The 23,958-nt window shown below is 37.6% G+C and overlaps 1 protein-coding gene across 26 annotated transcripts in view; it reads left to right on the forward strand.

Moving 5' to 3' along the window:
- Window positions 1-23,958, forward strand: part of TIAM1 (TIAM Rac1 associated GEF 1) — a 302,352-nt gene that overhangs the window by 193,278 nt on the left and 85,116 nt on the right. For all 26 annotated transcript variants that reach the window (XM_056826011.1, XM_056826024.1, XM_056826021.1 and 23 more), the window contains 4 exons: window positions 3,335-3,782; window positions 9,886-10,058; window positions 20,032-20,256; window positions 21,762-21,947. In XM_056826011.1, coding sequence (XP_056681989.1) covers window positions 3,335-3,782; window positions 9,886-10,058; window positions 20,032-20,256; window positions 21,762-21,947 — 1,032 coding nt within the window. The remainder of the gene's footprint in view (window positions 1-3,334; window positions 3,783-9,885; window positions 10,059-20,031; window positions 20,257-21,761; window positions 21,948-23,958) is intronic.

Below are 23,958 nucleotides of genomic sequence, written 5' to 3' on the forward strand. Positions count from 1 at the left end.
TGACCTCCTGTATGAATAAGGAGATCTGAAGAAACATGACCTGAACTGAAGAAACTCTCATATTCAGAGAAATGCAAGTTCTAGCAATTCAGAAATATTTAAATGGATTCAGTTGGCAAAGAGAGTTTCAAACCTTCAAATTCAGTGCCCTTAGGGCTGTGGAGAAATCAGCTGCTAATTGGTACATTCTTTCCAGCATCTAGCTGACTCTATGTAATCGCTATACAACTCTTCCTATCCTTTGCCCACCTCTTGGACTATACACCCTACGGATGGTGTTGACATAAAAAGAAAACTCATCTATACAAAAATGTTCCTAGCACAATTATTCTTACTAGCCTCCATTGAGTGATTCGTAAGCTTTGGAGTGCTGGGATTGGATCTAATTTTATTCATGCATAGGGAGCAAAGGGGAAGACCTCACCTTTTGGGACTCTTCCTCTTCTGTGGAATCTGCACCTGACGTATACATGATAGTGCCATGTTATTCCTCGCTCAAAATGAATAATCAGGGAGTGATTCGTAACAGCAGTTATCACTCTTGTTTCATCTTTCAAGGAAATGATTTAACCAATGTCTGAGAGAGATGCTGAAACAGAGACTTCAAGGTCTTTTGCTCTACAGACTGAAAATACTTTTTTACAGTCAAGAAACAGCATATACAATGGAATATATTCTATGCATATTATAGGCTTGTAAAGATATATTACACAGTAGTTAGGTAGGAGTCAGGAAGAAACCAAGGAGGACTAGTATGAACTGATTTCCATTAAAGTGATGGAAGTTACAAATGTCGGTATACAGTAATAGCAACAATGTAAAGACTTACATTTAAAAAGAGACATTTCATTATAAAGAAAACTTGGAAAGTCTTGTGAATTCTAATCATTATAATGATCAACCATGATCCATTATTACGGCTTTTGATAAAGCATGCCTCTCACCTTCTGGCAGAGGTACAAAATAAGACATATCTTTTCAGATGTGTCCAGTGTGGAAATTTGTTGTGCTTGCTGTATACTTGTTGCTATTTTCTTTTGGGTGGGGACTAGGAATAGGGTAGATACCCCCACATAACCCCACAAAGAGGGGTTTTGGAAGCAAGAAGGAAAATAGAACAGAAAGAAGCACAGGCATGAAGGGCAGCTTTGAAAGTTACAGATTGACTTTCTTATATATTTAAAAAGAAAAAAACAATCTCTAAATAAAATCAGGTTCTTTTTTGGGTAAAAATTTATTTTTAAATACAAAACTCCCCAAAGTTCCCCTCCCCCCCTTTTAAACCATTACTTTCAGTCTTAGAATCAATACTATGTGTTGGTTCTAAGGTAGAAAAAACAGTAAGGGCTAGGCAATGGGGGTCAAGTGACTTCCCCAGGGTCACACAGCTAGGAAGTATCTGAGACCAGATTTGAACCTAGGACTGGTTCTCAATCCATTCAGCTACCCAGCTGCCCCCCAAAAGCTCTTTCTATAGAGGCAATGGAAACTGTTACTGACTTTTCAAGTGCTCAGTTGCTACAATTTTTAGTTGCTGCTTTCATTTTATGCGATTTTTCTTATGAAGTAAGGGAGAAGGTATGTTTATCTTCATTTTATGACAAGAAGTATGAGAATACAGAAGGTGAGAAAAAAACTCTCTTATTATTTTATGAAGAAACTTTATTTCAGTGCTTTTAGCACTGAAGAGAGACTTATTCTTCCTGATTGGAGAGAAGCTAGTGAAGATAGAGGAGGAGAGTGGAGAGGCCTTCTTTCTGGCAGAACTTAGCCTTGATCTTGTAAAAGTACTTGAAGTGACTTTGGTTGCTTGAGTGAACTGAATTGTGGGCATACGTGTTCCAAAGTGAAATCAGCTGGGGTTCCACTGATAGTGTGAGGGAATACTTCTTAGAGCTAAAATGTTAATAGCTATTTTTGCTTCTGTTCTATTATCTGTCATTGTTAACAAATTCTATATTTTATAACTAGTTCATTTTTCCATCTTAATCAAAGGATTGATTAAGAGGTTCCTTAATCAAGGGACCACTGTAGAGAGAAGTGGGATTGGTAGAGGAACTTAGGCTTGGGATGATGCTATTAAATATGGGAGGTGACAAGTAAGCGAATGCGGGAAGTCTCCAATAGCCTCGATACAATCGCATTTCATTATTTTTAGGGAAATTCATGAAATACGTTATAACAATTAAGACTAATTTTAGGTCAGTTCTCCCTCCTGCATTATTATCTGAGGACATTTTGACAGTTTTCAAAACTGGGAGTTGATCCTCTCCTCTTTTTTGACTCAATAACTGTTATTCCAGCTGGAGGCCGAACACTGCTTGCTTCTAAAAAGCGAAATGCATTTCAGAATGCTGAAGAGTAATGGATCTTGCAGAAGTATTTGGCACAATACCGAATAAGGCACTTTACCTAAGCAGCTGAGAAGGGAAGCTATCAGATCTGAGGAGAAGAGAACACTCTACTTTTCCTTGTGGGATGAGTGGGTGGAGTGGTGCCATATTAGCTTGTTAGTCATCACATTAAACAATGGACTCCCAAATAGGCTTTTTAGAGGCAGCAGCTATACAGAATTAGTTTTGCTGTTATATATCCTTACATTTGGAGCAACTAATCATCCTATAGAATTTCCCCAGAGGTTTCTTTTATTTTTTTTATAACTCTTATCTTCTGTCTTAAAAAAACAAACAAACAAAAAACAACCAGCAACACAAAACACCTTCTCTCTTAGAGCTGATACAAGTATTGGTCCAAGGCAGAAGAGCTAGGTCGCTGGATTTAATTGACTTGCCCAGGGTCACACATCTAAGAACTGTCTCAGGCTCTATTTGAACCCAGGTCCTTGACTCAAGGTTTGGCCCTCTATCCACTGTAGTATCTAGCTGCCTCCTGCCCCCTCACTATCCCATACATTCCAAAGCACTCTAATGAGACTAAGTAAGAGCAGCTGAGTGCTACAACTCTTAGGAGGTGGCAAAATCTCAGTTGCTGATTTGCCAGTTAATTAATTACCCCAGTCAGATAAATGATAAGCTTTCTAAAGTGCGTTTCTCTTCCTCCAAATCAGTAAAGATGTTTTGAACAACTACCTTGTGCAGGGCTCAGGGAACATCCAAAGACAAAACCAAAACGATCTCTGCCTCAAGAAGCTTCATTCTGGGGGGGGGGGGGGCTAATAGGTATAATTTGTGCATAGATAAATAAATAAGAGTACATTGATTTTTATCATTGGGCCTTCTTTAGTATTATTGTAGTATTATTTATTTTAGTATTATTGTACTCCCTTAAATGACATTTCTTTTTTTTTCTTCCCTTGTTTTTTTCTCCTTTCAAGGATGTGAACATCGGTGAGGGAAGTGAGTTTGCTGACAGTGGGATTGAAGGAGCTACCATTGATACAGACCTCCTTTCCAGACGTTCCAATGCTACCAATTCTAGCTATTCCCCAACTACTAGCCGAGCCTTTGTGGGCAGTGACAGTGGCAGCAGCTCTACTGGAGATGCTGCCCGGCAAGGGGTATATGAGAATTTCCGTCGGGAACTGGAGATGAGCACCAATAACAGTGAGAGCCTTGAGGAAGCTGGGTCTGCCCACAGTGATGAGCAGAGTAGTGGTACTTTGAGTTCTCTAGGACAGTCAGATATCCTCCTCTCCGCTGCTCAAGGAACAGTACGAAAGGCGGGAGCTCTCGCAGTAAAGAACTTTCTTGTACACAAGAAGAACAAGAAAGTAGAGTCTGCAACCCGAAGGAAATGGAAACACTATTGGGTGTCCTTGAAAGGTAAGGTAGAAAATATAATTTACTAATCTGTCCATTCTTAATCAATTGGTCTCTTTAGATGTGCTTACATGTCATTTTAAAACTCAAGCATCTCTTGTGTCTAATTTTAATCAACTTAATTAATCAAACATTAAGTGCCTTATAGTTCTGGGTTCTATGATAGATGATTGGGATCCAAAGATTCAAGGAAGAATATATGTGTTATTTTTTTATTTTTATTTTTTTTAAACCCTCACCTTCCTTCTTGGAGTCAATACTGTATATTGGCTCCAAGGCAGGAGAGTGGTAAGGGCTAGGCAATGGGGGTCAAGTGACTTGCCCAGGGTCACACAGCTGGGAAGTGTCTGAGGCCAGATTTGAACCTAGGACCTCCCATCTCTAGGTCTGGCTCTCAATCCACTGAGCTACCCAGTTGCCCTCAAGAATATATGTGTTATTAAATGTTGAGGTCTCTTACACATACAGTAACAGTAGCTGCTTCATTCATATATCTAACTATTGTCAATTCTTTGATACGTATTTGGCCTCCCCGGAATGATTAAAAATACACATTTTATCAAACAAGTTTATGTATCTTTGAGCTCTAGAGGATAGGGGAAATGATAGATAAACACCTAAGTAAATACAATGTGGTACAAAATAATTTAATTTTTGTTTTTCTGTTTCTTAATAATCCACAAATAGCACACAGAGAGGGATAACTGTACAAAGGACAAAATGGAATTTGATGTGGAATGTTGAGAGAGACACAGAGACAGAGAGAGAGACAAAGACAGAGACAGAGAGAGGGAGAGGGAGAGAGAATGAGACGAGAAGGAACTGGCAAAGAGCTGGGTAGGTTAGGAAAAACCTAATGTAGGAGGTGGCACCTGAATTGTACTTACAAAGGAGGAGGAGGAAAGGCTAATAGATGGCTTTGTCAAAACATTAGCTTTTATACTAACTGGTTGTGAAGGTAGTATTATAAGGAATTCCTAAAATTATTTCAATGGAGGCAGTGCCATTAAAAAAAATGCTGCCCTCCTACAGTGATCACTTTTCTTTAGACAATATTAATTTAGATACATAGCTCTTGAATATTTATGTTATTTTATGTTCATGTATATGTATATTTTAATATTGTATCAAACTTCCATGAAATCTGTGTGCACATGTGAGGAATTCAGTTCTAAGCATTTGACCAAAGGGTGGGGGGCGTACCATTATAGAGGTTCTTATAAGGAATATTATTGGTTAGCACTAGGAAATAAGGCTATTATAGTCCACAGTTCCAAACTGCACTATGGGCCTCCCCCAAGAAGACCTGTTGGAAGGACTGAACTCACACATATAGTTGAAACTCCAAGGCTAATATTGTCCTTGGCTCCGTTATTGACATCCTGGCATTAGATATAATGGGAGACACTGGATTTAGGAACCGTAATAGCACCTAGTAAATTCATAGGTGAATTCTACTTTAATTTGAACGCTATGAATTTGGCTCACTACAGCGTCTCTTGCACCTTCGTAGAGGGGTGTGTATGTATGTATGTACATAAATATACACAGACACACAAGACACTCCAGTTTTCCATCCTAAAAATTCACAAGATTATTAAATTTCAATGTTTAGAGCCTGAAAGATGCCAATTCAGAATATCTTGACATTCTATGGAAGACCGTAGCATCTATTTCAAAATCAACATTTTAAACATTATGGAAACAAGCCCCAAATATGTAGTGATTTTTTTCCCCCAAGGTCACTTAATATGAACCAGCATTTACATCAATACTGCTCTTTCCTAATCCACTGACCCCAAACAATATTTTATTATCAAATTAGTTGAAAACAGATAGTTAGAGGGAATAAGAGATAACTTGTAAGTTGAAATGAAATGAACATGTTGAACAAAATGTGGCAAACAGCTGTTGTATAGGACGAACCATTTGTTAGTGGATTTTGTGGATGCTTGTTTCGGTATGAGAACCACCCAATTCTAAAATCATAAAGCTGCCTTAAATATAAGAGAATTAATTATAAAGGGTCACAATAGAATAGTCTGACAAATTACTTGATATGGGATATGTAATATCTGGATAGGTAAAGGTCAATCTAAACCTTTGAAAGACTTTGAAATCAATGTTTTGTTGAGTGGTGTAACTTAGTTCAAAGTATATCTTCTTCTCTTCAGTTAATGAGGTGGCCCCATTGAGTAAAAGTCAGTATGGCTGGACCACAGAGTAGTAAAGGGAGTCATCTGTGATGTTGTTGGGAAGATGGGCTGGGGCTGGGATATGAAGAGGTTTGAAAGCCAGAGTTTACATTTGATCCACAATAAAGTAGGGTACCAATGAAGTGCACTGAATGAATGAAGGAGGTCACAGGGTCAGTCCTGAACTTTTGGAAAATCAGTATGGCAGCTATGTGTGATCTGGGTTGGAGCAGAGGTGGAGCTAACAAATCCCTGACAGTATGCTGACTAGAAGGTATTTATTGGAGAGGGAATGTATAAGATAGAAATGGCAAGGCGGATAGTTGATAGGATGTGTGGGTGACTGAAAAGGAGGTACTGAGGTTGGCACTGAACTGTAGAAACTTTCTGAAATGAGGGAGTTTGGAAAAGAGATGGATTGTGGGGGGAGAGAATGATTCTGTTTGGGACATTTTGATTTGAGATGCCTGTGAGATAACCAATGGGAAATGGCCAATAGATTGAAGGTACAGACTTAGAGCTCAAAAGACAGGAATTTGGGAGCTCTGCTTTATGAATTTGGGAATCATTTGCATCAAGAAGAAAATTGAATCCTTTGGAGCAGATGAGGTCATCAAGATGGAGAATGTAGAGAAAGAGAAAAGGACCTATAATAGATCCTTGGTACATCCATGTTTAGTGGACATAATATTGATGATCAGTTAAATAAAACTGAGAAAGAGCTATCAAACCAGTAGAAGAAAACAAAAAGAGTGAATATAAACAAAATAAAGCAAAAAATGAATTCAGAAGAGAGAGTATCCAGGAGAAGAAGTTAGTCAACACTGCCAGGTGATTTAGAGTGGTTAAGGATTAGAAATAAAAATAACCCCTCAGATTTGGCAATTAAGAAATCATTAGTGACTTTGGCAAGAGAAGTTGAATTGATAAATTTGGAAGCCAGATTTGCAAAGGATTAAGGAGTGAGTGAGAGAAAAGGAAATGGCAGCAACTAGCTGAAAGATTTATTGTTAGGATTTGAGAAAGCAGAGGTATTAGATGATAGTTTAAGGGAATGGATATAGTCTAATGAAGGTTCTTTTTTAAAGGCTAAGGAGAATGGAGTATGTTTGTAGGATAAGGAGTTTGGTTGGGAAAATTAGGGGAGGAGATTTGAGAACAGAAGAGTTGAAATAGTTTCTGAAGCTAGTGAGATAGAGAATCAATCAGGGGAGATTAAAAGAATTGCTTTGCAATTAGTGGTGGCACATTCAGATGAAATGAATTGAATTTATTGTAGAATCAGAGGAAATCTGCAAAGATGGTGAAGTAGAATTACAATATCATTAAGCCCATAAGCAAGTGATCAGGAAAGAGACTCAAAAAATAGGGGTAGGGCAACAATTCTGCCTCTGACCCTGTAGTGGGATATTGCTGTTTGTCCTTCACTCCCATACATGTATTGCTTATAAGTCCCAGAGGAAGTGATATAACGGTGCTACCTGGGTAATCTTCAAATTCATTATAATTAGCTTTAGTTGATTCCTCACTGTCTTAAGACATTCCTTATATTCCTCTCTAGTCCTTTCTTAATCCCCATGAAAGCCCTTCCAAACTTTCTTCTCCTCAGTATTCCCTTAACTGAAGGCCTCACCTCTTACTTGACTGAGAAAGTGGAGACCATTCACTGTCAGCCTCTTGTTCTCTCCTTCACCTCAAAGCCCCTTGACACCATGCTCTCCCTACTCTGCCTTTCCCCCATCCATTGTAATGAGGTGATCCTTTTCTCTTTTCCAAGCCAGTCCTATAAGTGTGTCCTTGACCCCTTTTCCTCCTGTCTACTCCATCAAATTGCATCCCCTTCTTATCGTCACCTTCCTCTCTAATCCTCAGCATCTCTCTATTTAGTGGTTCTTCCTCTACTGCCTTCAACCATGCTAAAGTTTCCCCCATATCTAAAAATCTTCCCAAAGACCCTAGCCTTTCTCTTGTCCTATCACTCACACCTCACCTTTGGTAATCTAGCTTCCAACCTCATCACTTCACTAAAAAGTGCTCTCTCCAAAGTTACCAATAATCTCATACTGGCCAAATCTGTTTGGTTCTCCCCCCCCCCCCCCCCCCCCAATCCTCCTTGAGTTGTCTACTAGATTTTACTCCTTCGGTCATGATCTTTCTGTGTACAGCCTCTTTGGGGTTTCATGATGCTATTTTCTCCTGGTTCTCCTACCTGTCAGAGTTTTCCTTCTCCCTCTCCTTTGATAGCTAGCTCATCAGTCATATGATCCTGAACTATGTGTGATCTCCAGTCGCCTGTCCTAGGCTGCTTTTTTCTCACTGTATACTCTCTTTCAAGGCCCATGCATTCAGTTAATATTCCTGTGCAGATTGCCCCAGATTATCTCTTGGTAAATCACTCCCAGATCTATAAATTCACTCCGACTGTGTCTCCTTAGCTTCCCCATCACCCAAATTCCTTTTTGCCATTTTAAACTGCATACTCCAGAGACATCTCAGATTCATCATGAGCCAAACAAAACTCACTTTTCCACCCAAAACAGACCCTTTTCCCAATCTGCCCTGTTTCTGTAGAAGGCACCATCATTCTGCTAGTCTCTCCGGTAATACTGGTGCCATCCTCATCTTTTATTCTCCTTCACCTCGTATATATAACCTGAACATTCTTGGTGCTTGCATGAGTCATGGCTTAGAGTCATAATATGTAGGATTGATGAGCCAGCAAGGGAGACTGAGAAGGAGCAACTAGACAGGTAGGAGGACGACTCAGAGAGGTGTCATGAAGGTGTATCCAGGAAAAGAAGGTTGGCAAGAATCTGATGAAGCAGATAGAAGAAAATTAGACAATCCAAAGATTGCTAGTAAATTGGGACAAAGTAGTTTCAGCTTGAGGGATAAGATCAAAATCCAAATTACAAAGGATGGAAGGGTGTGTGAGGTGAGGAAGTGGAGGCATCCATCAAGTATAGACAGTTTTTGTTAGAAGATTGGCTAAGAAAAAGTGGATCAGTGTTTCAGATTAGGCAGTATGAATTGGAAATAAAATCTCATTTGGAATAATATAAAAGGAGAGACTATTTGGGGACAGATATTATTAGAAAAAATGAACATAAAGACTAAGTTAAAGAGAAGAAAAAGGGGGTAGCTGGGTGGCTCAGTGGATTGGGAGCCAGGCCCAGAGATGGGAGGTCCTGAATTCAAATCTGGCCTCTGACACTTCCCAGCTGTGTGCCCCTGTGTAAGTCACTTAACCCCCATTGCCCAGCCATTACCGCTCTACTGCCTTAGATCCAATACACAGTGTTGATCCTAAGATGGAAGGTAAGGGTTTAAAAAAAATTTTTTTAAGAGAAAATAAAGGTAAATGTGTTCCATAAAACTGGAGTTTTAAAGCCAGAAGAGAATTCCATAGACCTTCTAATATTAATTGTATCCATTTTCAAATTAGGAAATTGAGTTCAACATACTAAAATGATTTATCTGTCAATCAACAAACTTTTATGTAAGCATCAAGTATTCTAGGCTCTGAGTCCAAGATCACACCATTCATTAGTATCAGTTACTAGATTAAAACTCTACACCATACCACACCACCTTCCTATCCTACCATTACTCTTTGGATTTACTGTTTGATTTTACTCCAAAAGAATTGAGTCAATTGTGAAGTAGGACCTTTAGGCTTTTGTTGTTAGTTTCCTGTTAGTTGGATTCAAATGGGGCTCGCTATTATAGATATCATTTATTTCCTTTCTCTCTATCTAAAAAACCCTGGCCCTCTGTCTTAGAAGTATACTGTGCACTGGTTCCAAGACAGAATGGCGATAAGGACCAGGCAATTAAGTGACTTGCCTAGGGCATAAATCATTTATTTTCAATAAACTAATTCATTGAATGCCTCTCATCTTTTTCCTTAGGATGCACATTATTCTTCTATGAAAGTGATGGGAGGTCTGGAATAGATCACAACAGCATCCCCAAGCATGCAGTCTGGGTGGAGAACAGCATCGTGCAAGCAGTGCCTGAGCACCCAAAGAAAGATTTTGTTTTCTGCCTCAGTAACTCTCTTGGTGATGCATTCCTATTTCAGGTTTGTTTCTTCCTTGATTTATTCTAAGGGAATTTTCTGAATAAAATGATCCCCTCACATGCTGTTCCCCTCTTTTACTAAATGCTTACATCACATACAGCATCCTCCTTTTTCTCCCTTTATCGTTATTTCTTTTATGCTCTACAAAGAGAGGAGGTGAAAGAAAAAGCCAACAACACTCAATATCAGGAATTGGTGCACTCCCCAAACCTCCACGATGTGGAGAAAATTGCCTTATTTGAAAAGAGATAAATGAGGCATAATCCATGGGCCCATTTGATCCTTTTAATACTAATCACCGTGTGGGATTAAGATTCAGAATGTCAGGGCTTACATGTTTCTGTTCTATATTGTCCACTCTCCTACTGCTGTTTTCTTGAGTTTTTCATTAATTTCTTAGGCAGCTCAGGTCAGGGACCCAAAAGCACTCGGTGCACATTAAATGACCTGATCTCGAGTGAAGTCTGATTGCTTTCCCTTCTTCCCCCACTGGCCTGAATTTGACAGGTTTCTGACTCAGGCTTAGGTCTGCAAGACAGACTGGCCACTGGCTGGAGCGTAGAGAGATACTGATGCTCCTAGACCCTGTTAGCTAGCTGGAAGGCTCTGCCGGAGTGGAGTGACAACTGCAGGCTCATCGAGAGTTGGTGCAGAATTCAGACGAGGCTCAGAACCGAATGGGAGATCTCCCTCCTAGGTCAATGCTTCACAGTTGCTGTTCCCTTCCATTGCTCCTTGCCCACAGACCAGCTTTGAGCTTGATCAGCTGAATAGGCTGTCCCTTCACTTTTAGAACACAGCTACAGGTTAGCCCCATGCCTGGACCAAGTCCCTGCTGAGTTTGAAACCCAATTCTGGAGGTAGAAAAAAATAGCCTCTAGTTCTCGCTTTCTCTTAGATCTGTGATGGTTCCTGGCCCTAGAGCACCCAGTGGAATAAACCCCTCACCCAGCTCTGCGGTTGGCAGTGACACAGATGCTCCCTGACTCCTGATCTTGCTCTCTTAGTTGGAAAAATGACTCATTTTCATTTTTTCCTTGGATTTACCAATCACTACTTACTTCAGTGCTGTTCCGTTCTGTTGTGTTTTTTGTTTGTTTGTTTTTGTGGATTGCTTTTTTAAAAAATCACTCACTTTTTATTCTTCCTACAACCACCCTCCCCTCCCTGAAAAAAATCAAAACAAAACTCTTTCAACAAACATACATAGTCAAGTAAAATAGATTCCCGTGTTGGCCCCAATCTTATTCTACCCATGTCGTCCATCATCTGTTGCTCTTCCTAGATTTTCATTGGAGTAGTTCCCGAAGATAGCTGGACTCTTCTCCTTCTTCCTGTTCTGCTATCATGTCTGGTGTACATAATAAAATTTGAAAGTAACTAGTGTGCATGTAGATAAAGAAAATAAGAACTCTACGAATAATACATTTCCTCTCCAATCAGAGAACAGCCATAAATGCAGGAACAATATATGTTATTTTAGCTACATGGATTGGTTAAGACTATGCATTGCATTATAAGTGATAAAACTGAATCTGCAGAAGTATAATGCTTTCTGGAAACGGGAGAGTCTGGAAAGTGGAAGTTTTCTGGAAATTACCTAAAAATATGCATTTAAGCTACATAATTTACAGCTCTTTCTACTTAATCTTTAGATGTTACATACCTCCCACATGATTCAGTGTACATCTAGTTCCTGTCATACCAACATAATTCCCTTACTTTTAGATGTCATCTGAATTACCAGAAAATTTACTGCGTTTTGCTCTATCTTCTCTTAATAATTCCTATTTTTATTTCTTGTTTGCATGTTTACGAGGCAGCATGAGCCTGACTTGGTAGAAAATAGTTGCTTCCCTAATGGTTTTTAAGTGTTTAAGAAGGATTTGACAGATTCCATAAAAGGTTGTTACATTTATTGCTATCAAAAGCACCAGATTTGTCTGTGAGCTAAAAGAGTTTGGCTTTATATTGCAAATGAAGAATAGATATGGGGGCCTTACTATCTAACTACATGCTCACTTGTTCAAAGTTCTAGGGTTCTAATTTATAGTGCTATAGAAGTATACCTTAGAATTCCATGATGTAGTGTATTTAGTCCTGGGTACCACACTTAAGAGAGAGATGATAAACAATAATTAGGGTTATTTGACCTGAAAAAGATGAGATTGTAGGGGAAGGAAACAGGGATATAGAGCAGGAAACAACATTATAGGTCAATAGGTTGCTGAAAGAACCACAGAGTTCATATAATTCCAGATTCATTCATTTTATAGAAAAAGAAGGTAAGGAGTTTGTGACTTAATCAAGATCACACATTTGACAAAAGCTATGATTCAATCCAAAGTCTTTCTACTATATCCAACAGACTTGTCATGGAAATTTGCTCTTAAAACTTAGGAATAACCTTAGAAATAATCTAATTTACATTATCATCCCATTTTGTGATCTCTGCCAAGTGGTTATCGATCCTCTACTAAAATTCTTTGAGCAAGAATCGATGCTTTTCTTTTAATTTAATTTTTCCATAAAGGAGAATTAATCAATTTCTACCCATTTCAGTTCTACATTTGCTATGAACTATTCTCTAAATAAGTAGCTTTGCAATCTTTCAGTCAATCACCAACCTTATTATATTCCAGGCACTGTACTTTCAGAGAGAACCCAGGCACTAAATTGAAATATCCAAATAAGAGTTACTTTTTATAGCTATTCAATGCCTCAGAAGGGGTGGAAATGGCAGACACGTTAAGTCTCCTAATATATTATGGAGAGGAAAGAGGATAGAGTAAAACCAAAGAGGGATTTCCAGTTTTTCTCTTTATACAAAATAATAGTATTTTCTATCTCTGCTATGTTTTGTGGATGGCACCTTCAGTTTCTCACTTGCCCAGGATTCCAGGTCAGTGATTGATACAGAAGCAAGATAGTGTGTGTTAGCTCCCAAATCAACTGTTTGGGATCTTTGAGCCTTGTAATTGGTTAAATTGGATGAAGTGCATAGGATTAGAATGTTCTTTCCCCCACCTTTGAAAAAGATGACCCACAAGTCTATTTAATGTTATCTCAAGCACTCTGGAGCCATTTGGTCCCAAGTGGATACTTATCCATAAAGATCTATTTTTGGAGTTGAGAAATTTTGAGGCAGAAAGCCTATGCAAAAGAAGCAATTAAAGCTTCCTAAATAATGTAGAATAATCAGGCCTAGAGATGGGAGGTCCTGGGTTCAAATATGACCTCAGACACTTCCCAGCTGGTTGACCCTGGGCAAGTCACTTGACCCCCATTGCCTAACCTTTACCACTCTTCTGCCTTGGAGCCAATACACAGTATTGACTCCAAGATGGAAAGTAAGGGTTTAAAATAATAATAATAATAATAATAATAATAATAATAATAATAATAATAATGTAGAATAATGAAGAATTGCTATGGGCGTGGATATCCCAAGGGAGTTCTCATTTAAAAAAAAAATGATTGGCTAAGGATTGTAATAATAATATTCCAATAATATTGGAAGGTCGTCTTTAGTGAGAAGACAAAGTCATTTTGATTTTTATGATTTTTAGCTTATATTTTGTAGAAGAAGGTGGATGAGGGAAGCTTTCTCTGAAGGTGAAAAACTACTTTCTCTGTGCTGATAATGCTCAAACCTACCTATCCTGCTCCAACCTCTCTGCTAACCTGCATTCTCATATTACCAACTGCCTTTGAGACATCTTAAATTCTATGTCCAATAGACACCCTCTGATTGATTGATAAACTTGTGGTGTACACGTGTCAGAATAAGGACAAGAGACCCAATTACATGCATGCATATATAAATTAAGGATCAGGAAATGTCAGCTTATTTTCATTTACGTTGGAAGGATGGTCCTTGAAATGACCAAATTCCTTAGTGGTAACTATATTTATATAAGTAATAAGAAAGTTTTATAAATCGGCATTTTGGAAAAAAAATACACAGTCCTAGTTTATCTGGTTCTTCCCCATAGCCTGTTCAATTCTTGAACATCTATCTTCACTTGTTAAAAATTTTTGTATGTGTTACTCCTTTAAATTCCTTTGGAAAAATGTTCCACATTTCCCCCCAATCTTTTCTTCTCTAGGCTAACCATCCACAATTCTGTGAACTAATCTACGTGCTACCTGGCTTCAGGACCTCCTACCATCTTGGTTTCCCTTTTGCAAATGCTGTCTAGTGTTATCACTAGTGTAATAAAACTTCAAGTATAATGTCCAGAAATGGATACAGTACATTGGATGTGGATTCTACTTCCTCTGAGCTAAATGCTCTACTTCTATCAGTATATTCTTTGTAAAAAATCTCTATCTTCCGTTTTAGTATCAGTTCTAAGACAAAAGAATGGCAAGGATTGGGCCTTTGGAGTTCATTGACATGCCCACAGTCACATAGCTCAGAAGAGTCTGGGGCTAGATTGAACCCAGCTCCTCTCATTTCCAGACTTGGCACTCTATTGATTGTGCTACCTAGCTGCCCCTCTATCAATGAATCCTAAGATTGCTTTACTGTTGTTGTTTTATTTTGAGTATCTTTTATACTATTATCTGCAAATGATCAAGCAAAGGGTCAACTAAAATCCTTCAGGATTTCTGTTATGAGTTGTCGTAAACTGGATCTTCTCTAGCCTGTAATTTTATGTCTGATTTTTCAAACTTACTGTAGGGCTTTGCATAAATATTTATCAAATGTTTTTTACTTATATTGATTCCTTATTTTCCCTCTAATCTGATCGTTAGTCACTGTATTCCTTATGTGTGACTTTACCAGCCTTTCATCCTTTCCTCATTTGATGCTGCTGCTTCTATGTCAGTGTACAGATCGCTGACCAAGATGGTGAACAGGGTGGGACTGAGGACCGAGCCCAAGCTTACAATATTATTAAATCCAGTTGGCCACCGTGCAAATTTATGTGGTTAATATTAATAAGGAATATGTGGAGAATGGATTGCCTTATTGTGGTAGCATAATGGCAGCCATTCTCTACTTCTATGAAAACATTGTTATCATTACAAGCAATATAATGCAACCCTACAGCAGGGGCAATTTTAGGTTTTCTGGGTGTTATTCAGATGATGCTTAAGTTTTTGTCTAAGTTATTTCAGTTTTTATTTATTTATTAATTTATTTATGTTTTCTAAAACATAAAATAACTATTAAAAACTTTAAATGAGCAAAACGTCCAAAATTAGAAGTGTAAGAAATGAAACTTAATTCAAAGAAAGAAAAGAAATTGGACTCAAAATGATAAAGAAATGAAACTGATGAACAAGTCGCACAAGTTACCCGTCCTTCAAATTCCGATTGTTTGAATATTCTTCTTCGTGAGGATTTTTAAAATGTACTATCTCTTTAGCATTCTTTGCGTTTTAAACTTTTACAAGCTTTCCTTACTACAAAATTGCCACTTGTCTCTCTTTTATGGATGAATCAGTGGATTTAAGTGAATGGTTGATTATATGGCCAGAGTTTCTTTCACTATATCATGCTATTTCTAGAAACCAGCTTTGGCTAACATTACATACATGCCTTTTGCTAGCCTATATCTTCTAGCATGATTTGGGCATAAACTAAATTTACTATTTGCCACTTCCTTAATTCTTTGATTATGGGAAATCAACCTAGACAAATCTGAACTGTATTTCAGAACTTTGAGGATATGATACATTCTTCATTGTGGGTTCTTCTCTCTCCTGAAAAAGCAAAGAATTCTGCCAGAATGAAAGAGATGGTTTGTGTTCCAGAGTTCCTATAGCCAAAAAGTCCTTCATCCTATAGCCAGCCTTATGCTGAGCTTCCCAGAACTTAGCCGTAAAGTTGGTCTGTAAACAGTGAACTCAAAGCTTTTCCAGGCTTATAGAAGCTACCAGAGCCTTTTTGGCATGGCTTTTAAAAGTCCGGGGTCTACCTCTATTCCATAATGAAGCTTTATATAGCAGGATGTTAGTGGAGAGAGATGGGAAGCTAAGTTTAAATAATTAAACTGTCAGTTTAATCCTGGGATGTCAAAGAAGTCCTAGTGCACAAATGCATTTTTTATAATTAGTCCAGGCCATCAGTAGCTTTATTATTATTATTTTTAAATATTTACCTTCTGTTTTAGAGTAAATATTGTGTATTAGTTCCAAGGCAGAAGAATGGTACGGGCAAGGCAATGGGGGGGGGGGGGTTAAGTGACTTACCCAAGATCATACAGCATACAAAGTGCAAGAAGATCAAAGAGCAAGAGGAAGTGTCCAAGGCCAGATTTGAACCCAGGATTTCCTGTTTCTGGGACTTGCTCTCAATCCCCTGAGCCACCTAACTGCCTCTAGTAGCTTTGATTTTTGGCCTTTATATAGTATTTATGGTATTGCCAGAAGGACAATAAAAATATAAAACTCTCTATTTCTGCCCATCTCTTATTTCTTCACTGAAAAGTAAGTGGGGTGGAAGTCCGGAGAGTACAACCAAGATATTGCTCTTTCATACTCCACTGTGAACAAGAGAATTTGGTTTGCTGAGACTCCTTTAACAGGTTTAAAGTCCTTAATTAAATTAACCTAAAGAAGATAATGTAAGATTAGTAATTTCCTAAAGTGGATTCCAGGATGTTGGAACTTAAAGATTGAAAGAAGTGCTAAAAAAGCATTTGTGTCAAGTGAGAAATTCTATTAGGAACGCTGGTGAATTGTTAACCCTGAAACCTTCAAATAAAATATTCCAGAATAATATTAAACACTTAACGAGCAACAGGAAGCAGCTTGCTATTCACAGTGTACATTCATGTCAGCATAGCTTGTTCCTCTGAATAAGGACCAATTTTGTTGGAAAGATAATTTAATATCTCTGGAAATGGAGTTAGCCTAAAAATAGAGATTGGCATTAACTGCTGCTTTATTTAGATAGGCCAGCAAGAACAAAAATTCTTTCTAAGATAACAGATTTTGACGACAACCACAAGATGAGATGATATTTAATTAGGTTTTAAGTGGGTATGGAGGGTTGAAGTAACACTTAACTTTTGGTGGAGAGCATGAATGAGCTCTTAAAAAATAATCAAATTGGAATTTTGGTAAAGGTGGTAGAATCCCCCACCTATCTTCAAAATGTCGATGATAGACAGAGGGCAAGGAGAGTGGGGTTGAAGGAAATACTGCTTACCATACCAAGACAACCCAGTGCACACTGATGTCATTCAATCAACTCTAGCCTCTCATTTTGCCTGAATCCCCTGCTACTACATCCATCTCTTTAGCTCCCAAAGCTCAATCTTTGGCAGATAAGATCTCCCTATGTGATGCTACCATACTCCATACCAAAAATGTCCAAGAGGTGATAAGGGAAGGTCTCCTTTCTTACCCTTGACTTACCAGACCTGAAACTGGTAGAAGGAACCCATATTCTCTCTCTTTATTCCCATTGAGGCACCGTAACTCATATCTAAGAAGTGGATCTCTACCCTTAAATCTTTACTCCCCACTTTAGAGAAAATGATCTCCTCTCCTCTAGGCTTTCATCTCCTGCTGCCATTAGACATTTTGAACTGGATGTTCATTAGCTTTCTATAACTACTGAGGCTACTACTGTCATTCCAATCACCCAGGCTCACAAACTAGATGTCATCCTTGACTTATTCCTTCTTACCCTCTCATAGCCAAGTTGCCAAGTCTTGGTGGTTTTCCCTTTTGTTATGTCTGTCTTCTGTTACTGATGCATCCTGCTACAGGTACTCATTACCTCACATCTGGACCATTGTAATAGCTGATTGGTTGGTCTTCCCACTCCATTATGTACTCTATTCATCTTTCAAAGCCATCTTCCTTAAACACAAGACTGATCATTTAAATCCCTGCCCCCTGCACAAATTCAATAAATTCCCTATCACTTCTAGGATCAAATATAAAATCCATTATTTAGTGTTTAAAATTCTTCATAACCTGATCCCCTTTCTACCTTTCCATTCTTCTTATACCTTATACCCCACCCAGATACCCTACCACATACTCTTCAATCCAATGACCAGACTGGCCTTGTGGCTCTTCTTTGAACTGATTCCAGGTATTTTCACCCACTCTCCCTCATGCACTGACTGCTCCCCCCCCTCATCTCTGCCTTCTGGCTTCACTGGTTTCTTTCAAGCCCCAGTTACAACTCCACCTTTTCTTTCTTCCCCATTAGACTTGCAACTTTTGGAAAGCAGGGATTATTGTTTATTTTTCATTGTATACCTGGTACATCATAGTAGGTACTCAATAAGTGTTTATTGACTGATTGACATATTCTTACATGATTCCAAAGCAGTAACCACTAATTTGATGTCTGTTAAGATATATTTGACTTCACTTTTGTTTTTATTCAATGCTTTTCATTTAAACTCTTTCATTTCTCTTAAAAAAATATATTCATAAATCAAAGGCATGAGGTTGCAGAGTAGTCTACAAATAAATCTTTAATTTCTTATGCCTGAACCATGTCTCTGTCATCCTCCTCATGACTGATTTTTTTGTATTGAAGTTACAAAATATCAAAAAATATGTTCCCTTGGTTTGAAGGACCTTGTCAAATTGTTATTCTACTTATTAATCTTCTGTAGCAGATACTGAATCATAAGCTGCAATTATCTACACGGTAGGCTCTTTGCTTATGCTCATCATGAGAACTACAAGATAGAATGCCTGAGTTTTCCATAAAATATTTCTTATTACCTTTGAGAACACAAAAAGAAGCCAACTATAAATTCTCTTTTTTTCCTTCTCTAAAAAAAAAGAAAAACACCCTGTCCTTTCCTTAAGCTGCAACTTCCTTATATCCCTAATTTCATACATTATTCACTTATTTATTAAAAAAGCCCATTTTGTTATGGTTCTTTTTTTTTCACTTTTAAAATATTTTTTATCAGCTCATTTTTCATTGAATCAAAATTTCATATTTTGAATACCAACCATGGTTAGTGTTTATAGGCTGTTTTAAAACTTTATTAGTCTCTGCTTTTTTTCCTCTCTTTCTTCATCATTCTCTCAATAGAAGCAGGGGAGAATTACATAAGCTTTAGACCCATTTGAAATTTCTCCTTTCTATATGTTGCCATGACCATATGTTGCCATTCGTCATTGAATTCTTCCAATCTACTAGTAATCTAATCATCAACTTGACTCATATTCAAAGTCTCCCCAGCTGCTCTCTTTGTGGTGGCAAAGAACTGGAAATTAAGGAGATGCCCATCAGTTGGGAAATGGCTATACAAATTGTGGCATAGAATTATGATGGGATACTACTGCACCCTAACAAATGACAAGCAGGCTAAATTAAAAAAAAACAAACTACATGAAATTATGAAGAGTAAAATTAGGAGAACCAAGAGAATATTTTATAAAACAACAGAGATATTGTTTGAAGTATAACTTGTGTATATCTACTTCCAGAGAAAAAACTGAAAATAGAAATAAGCAAGACATGTATTATTTATTTATTTATTTACTTATTTGTTTATTTTGGTCAAATGATGCCTTCACTAGTGAGGGAAGAGGAGGAGAGAGGGAGATCCCTGGGAACTTTGATGTAACAAACAAATACATTTTAAAAACAAACACAGAGCCTTCCTAGCTTTGGAGAACCTGCTCAGAGATTATTTTCTACTGCTTTTTAAGTCCACCAAAGTCTAAAAGAATTGCAGGATTCCTCCATGCTACAGTGAGCCATCAAAGGATATTTACAGCTCTGCTTATCAGTCTGAGCAAGTTCATGATAAAGGATCTTTATTTGCTAAACTCCAAAGTCTGAGCTCGTAGATTGTTGAATCAGACCTACGAATGACTTTTTTTACTTGTTTCTTATGGAAAATTGAAATAACTTGTCTTTTCAAAGTCATAATCTGGGGATCAGGAAATGAACTTTTCTTGATGAGCCTGGCTTTGTATCTGATAGCTACATAAAATGTGAATTTCTTTGCTCCTCTTCCATTCTGTGCAGACCATCAGCCAGACTGAGTTAGAAAACTGGATTACAGCAATCCATTCTGCCTGTGCAACCGCTGTAGCAAGACAACACCACAAAGAGGATACCCTCCGTCTCCTGAAGTCAGAGATCAAAAAACTAGAACAGAAGATTGATATGGATGAGAAAATGAAGAAAATGGGTGACATGCAGTTATCTTCTGTAACTGATTCCAAGAAGAAGAAAACCATACTCGATCAGGTAACCTTAGGTCTTTGGAAGTGTTTGCTGCTATACAATTATGAAAGATCAATTATTATCTAGTTGTCATCTTTTATCCTAGATATTAAGCTCGTCATTTTGATTGCCAGTTTTCTGCAACTTTCAATCAGGGTTGTTTGTCATAAGATAAATGGGAGTGATATTAATTGCTTACGGTAAAATCCCGCAGAAGCCTCCCACTCTCCCAAGTACTGCAGTGTTAGAGGAGAACAGACCTGTTTCATTGTAAAGATGGAAATTTGATTCCCTCTTTGGTTTTTTGACTCAGAAGCCATAATAAATTTCTGGCTTTTTAAAATTTTACAGTAGATACATTCTGTTGATCCAAAGCTAGAAGCTATTTTCAATAATAAATGTTTCTAAATGTACAATACCAATTAAATAGGTACCTCTCCATGCTCTAATGAACCATCAAAGGATATTTATCCCTGTACTTATGTCTGGGCAGCTTCATGATGTATGATAGATATTTATTTAACTTTAAAGTCCAAGCTTTCATAGGTGGTTTAACTGGCCCTAAGAATTGCATGTTAGTGACTCCACACAGAAAACCAAAGTAATTTATCTTTTTCATGGTTATATCTAAAGCCTCAAGAATATACATAAATATTTTTTGTAGAAAAGAGGCAAAGGTGAAATTAAAATGGAGCATAAATATTTACTACTGCCTTTTCTTTTTTGTTTTGTTGTTTAATGTTTTTAGTTTTGTGTTCACTATAGAAATAAAGTTTATTTAAATCATTTGATTTATCACACGGGCTAACATGTTGCCTCCTACTTATAGCCCAAATTGCCCCTTATTATATTGCATTACATTTCAAGCCACAGCATCATCACCATAGGTACTTTGACTTCTTAGACAAGTAGTTTATGAAGATGCTACAAAGTATTTATTTAGTTTGGTTTCCCTTATTTTGGCCTTTCTTTCCCCTCTCTCCATCTCAATGACTCTATGTAGAGGTATCTGTTTGATTCTGTTCCTTCCTTCCTGTCTTTCTTAAATATATTCTGTTATGCCCTATTTTGTCCCCAAATAAATCTCACCAAAAGAACCTGTGAACATATATAATTTGGTTTGATATAGAAAGCTACTAATCTCTACTGACAAAGTATCTGAAGATGCTGGTCTTTTTTTCAGTTTTTTTCTTTTTTCTGCCTTTGGTCTACTTCCTAGGGTTGGTAACCCTTTCTCATACCAGTTAGTAGGAAGCATATGATGGAGAGTGGAAGGAAGGTTTCAAGGTCACATTGAAGTTTCAGCACATCATTAGTATTGATCAAGTCTTTTCAGGAAAAAAAAATCATTGCTGAATGCAAAAATACCTGACTCGTTTACATTTGAACATTTGGGGTCCTCTTTTCACCTCCTAGGTCTACAGCCATTTTGGAAGAGTAGCTATATTAATATATTGCTATTTTTGTAAATATTTGGTAAATCACGTTAACATGGATGTTTATCTTTCCTTCTTTTCTCTCTATTGCAGATATTTGTTTGGGAGCAAAATCTTGAACAATTCCAAATGGATCTATTTCGATACCGTTGTTATTTAGCTAGCCTGCAAGGGGGGGAGTTGCCAAATCCTAAAAGGCTACTTGCATTTGCCAGTCGACCAACCAAAGTAGCCATGGGACGCCTTGGAATTTTTTCTGTCTCCTCCTTTCATGCCCTGGTGAGTTTGATTTGGTGGTCAGAGCATGTTATTGAAAATGTTCAGTTTAATCATTAATCCCTGTAAGGACTTGATAGGAATCTCCCAGCATTCCTATGTCACTCTATTGCACAGCAATTTCTGGTTCTTTTCATCCTTTGTATTGAAGGCAAACCTTTACTTGGGCACATTCTGGGGTTTATTATATAAGCCTCAGTCTTGATGGGATTTGTTACTTTTCAGAGCTAATATGAAATTGTAAAGGCTAAATAGAGGCTTGCACACCCTTTTCCTATGAAATTGCATCCCAATGTAGAGTCGCCATGGATACCATTCCCACACTTGGATGTTGAACCAGAGTTCTTTGGACTAAATTAGTCTGTTGCTTTTTCTAGTCTATTATCTTACTTGGGTAAAAACTGTAGAAGCAGCTGTACCCATCAATTGAATACAGAGCTGTAATTCAGTCAGAGGTGTTTTTAGGCTCTCTATAGATTAACAATCATTATTCAAATTGTAAGGACAAATTAGAATGGAAACGATGCTAACAGAATTTAAGCCCTCCGTACCAGGAATCTTCACTTTAACATACTTGACAAGAGTTTATCCAATTTTTACTCAAAGACTTGCACAGAGAGAGAGAACTCACTGTCTCTCTAGGCAGCCTATTCAATTTCTGGACAATTTGAATTGTTAGGAAGTTTTTCCTGGCATCAGGCATAAATTTACTTCTTTGTGCTTTATTCTCATTTTTTCTATTTCTGTCCTCAGGGGTAACCTTCAGATACTTGAAGACAATTCTATCTCCCAGCCTTCTCTTGTTCTGGCTAAACATGCCTAATTTTCTTCAACCAACCCTCTTAGGATATTCATTCACTCCAGGCTTTTCACCATCCTGTTTGTCTTTCCCTGGACACTTTCCAACTTATTATTGGCCTTTTTAAACCCTGTCACCCAGAACTGAACACAGTGCTTCAGGATGAGGTCTCATGAGAGTAGAATATCAGGGAAACTAGCACCTTCCTATTGCTTGGGCCAATTAATTTCTAAATTAGCAAAACTGGTATTTAGAATTTATGTTTTCAATGCTATCCACAGCCAACGAAGGCACTGTGGAAGCCTGATTGAGGATCAACGCATGCCATCTTCCACTTTATTTCATCTCATGAGTTTTTCTGGTTACATGTATGATATGTGACTTGTCACAGCATGAGCAGTATGGAAATATGTACTCCATGAAAGCAGTGGTATGACTTATATCACACTATTTACCCCCTCAGGGAGAGAAAGTAAATCTGAATTGTAAAATGTCAGAAAACAATTGCTAAAAATCGCTTCTACATGTACCTGAAAAATAGTGAATTCATTAATTTAAAACAATTTTAAAAAGCATTTGTTTCCCCTACACTAATTATAATAATGCACTTAGTCTTGTTGGCTCTGCCTTCTTGATGCAGTGTTTGAGTACTATCACTTTTAGTAGTAGAGAAGCTGTGTATGGGGAAAAAAATCCGTTAATGACTTCTCTTTTCCTGGTTCCATTTAATTCGTTTCTTTTTTGGAGATAAGTACAAAATACTTGCATAGGGATGAGAATGTCCATTGTAACCCTGAAGCAATGTTTTCTTCGAGATATTGTTGTCAATTATACTAATTATAAATGAGTCTATAAAATTTTATTTTAAAAAATGCTAATGCATGATATATGTACATTTTAGAAGAGAATAATATCAATGTCATATGATTTAAGAAATATGGCAGATGTGTTCCCTGTTTCTTGGGAAGAAATTCTTAGGTGCCAGGCACTTTCTGACTACTTTCTTTCTCCATAATTCAGTAGCATTCTTGATACAGAGCTATTATTGCCCAGCTCTTCTCATTTGCACATGTTATGTGGTACATGGGCTATTATAACTTGGATCTGAAAGGAAGACAATTCTACAATTGTTTCCGCAAATGATTTAAAAGATTCTGAAGGCTCTCTTTGTAGTTGTCTTTCAATTCAGTCCAATGATTCACTGGAACCAACATC

Source organism: Monodelphis domestica, chromosome 4 (genome assembly GCF_027887165.1).
Source record: "Monodelphis domestica isolate mMonDom1 chromosome 4, mMonDom1.pri, whole genome shotgun sequence".
NCBI lineage: Eukaryota > Metazoa > Chordata > Mammalia > Didelphimorphia > Didelphidae > Monodelphis > Monodelphis domestica.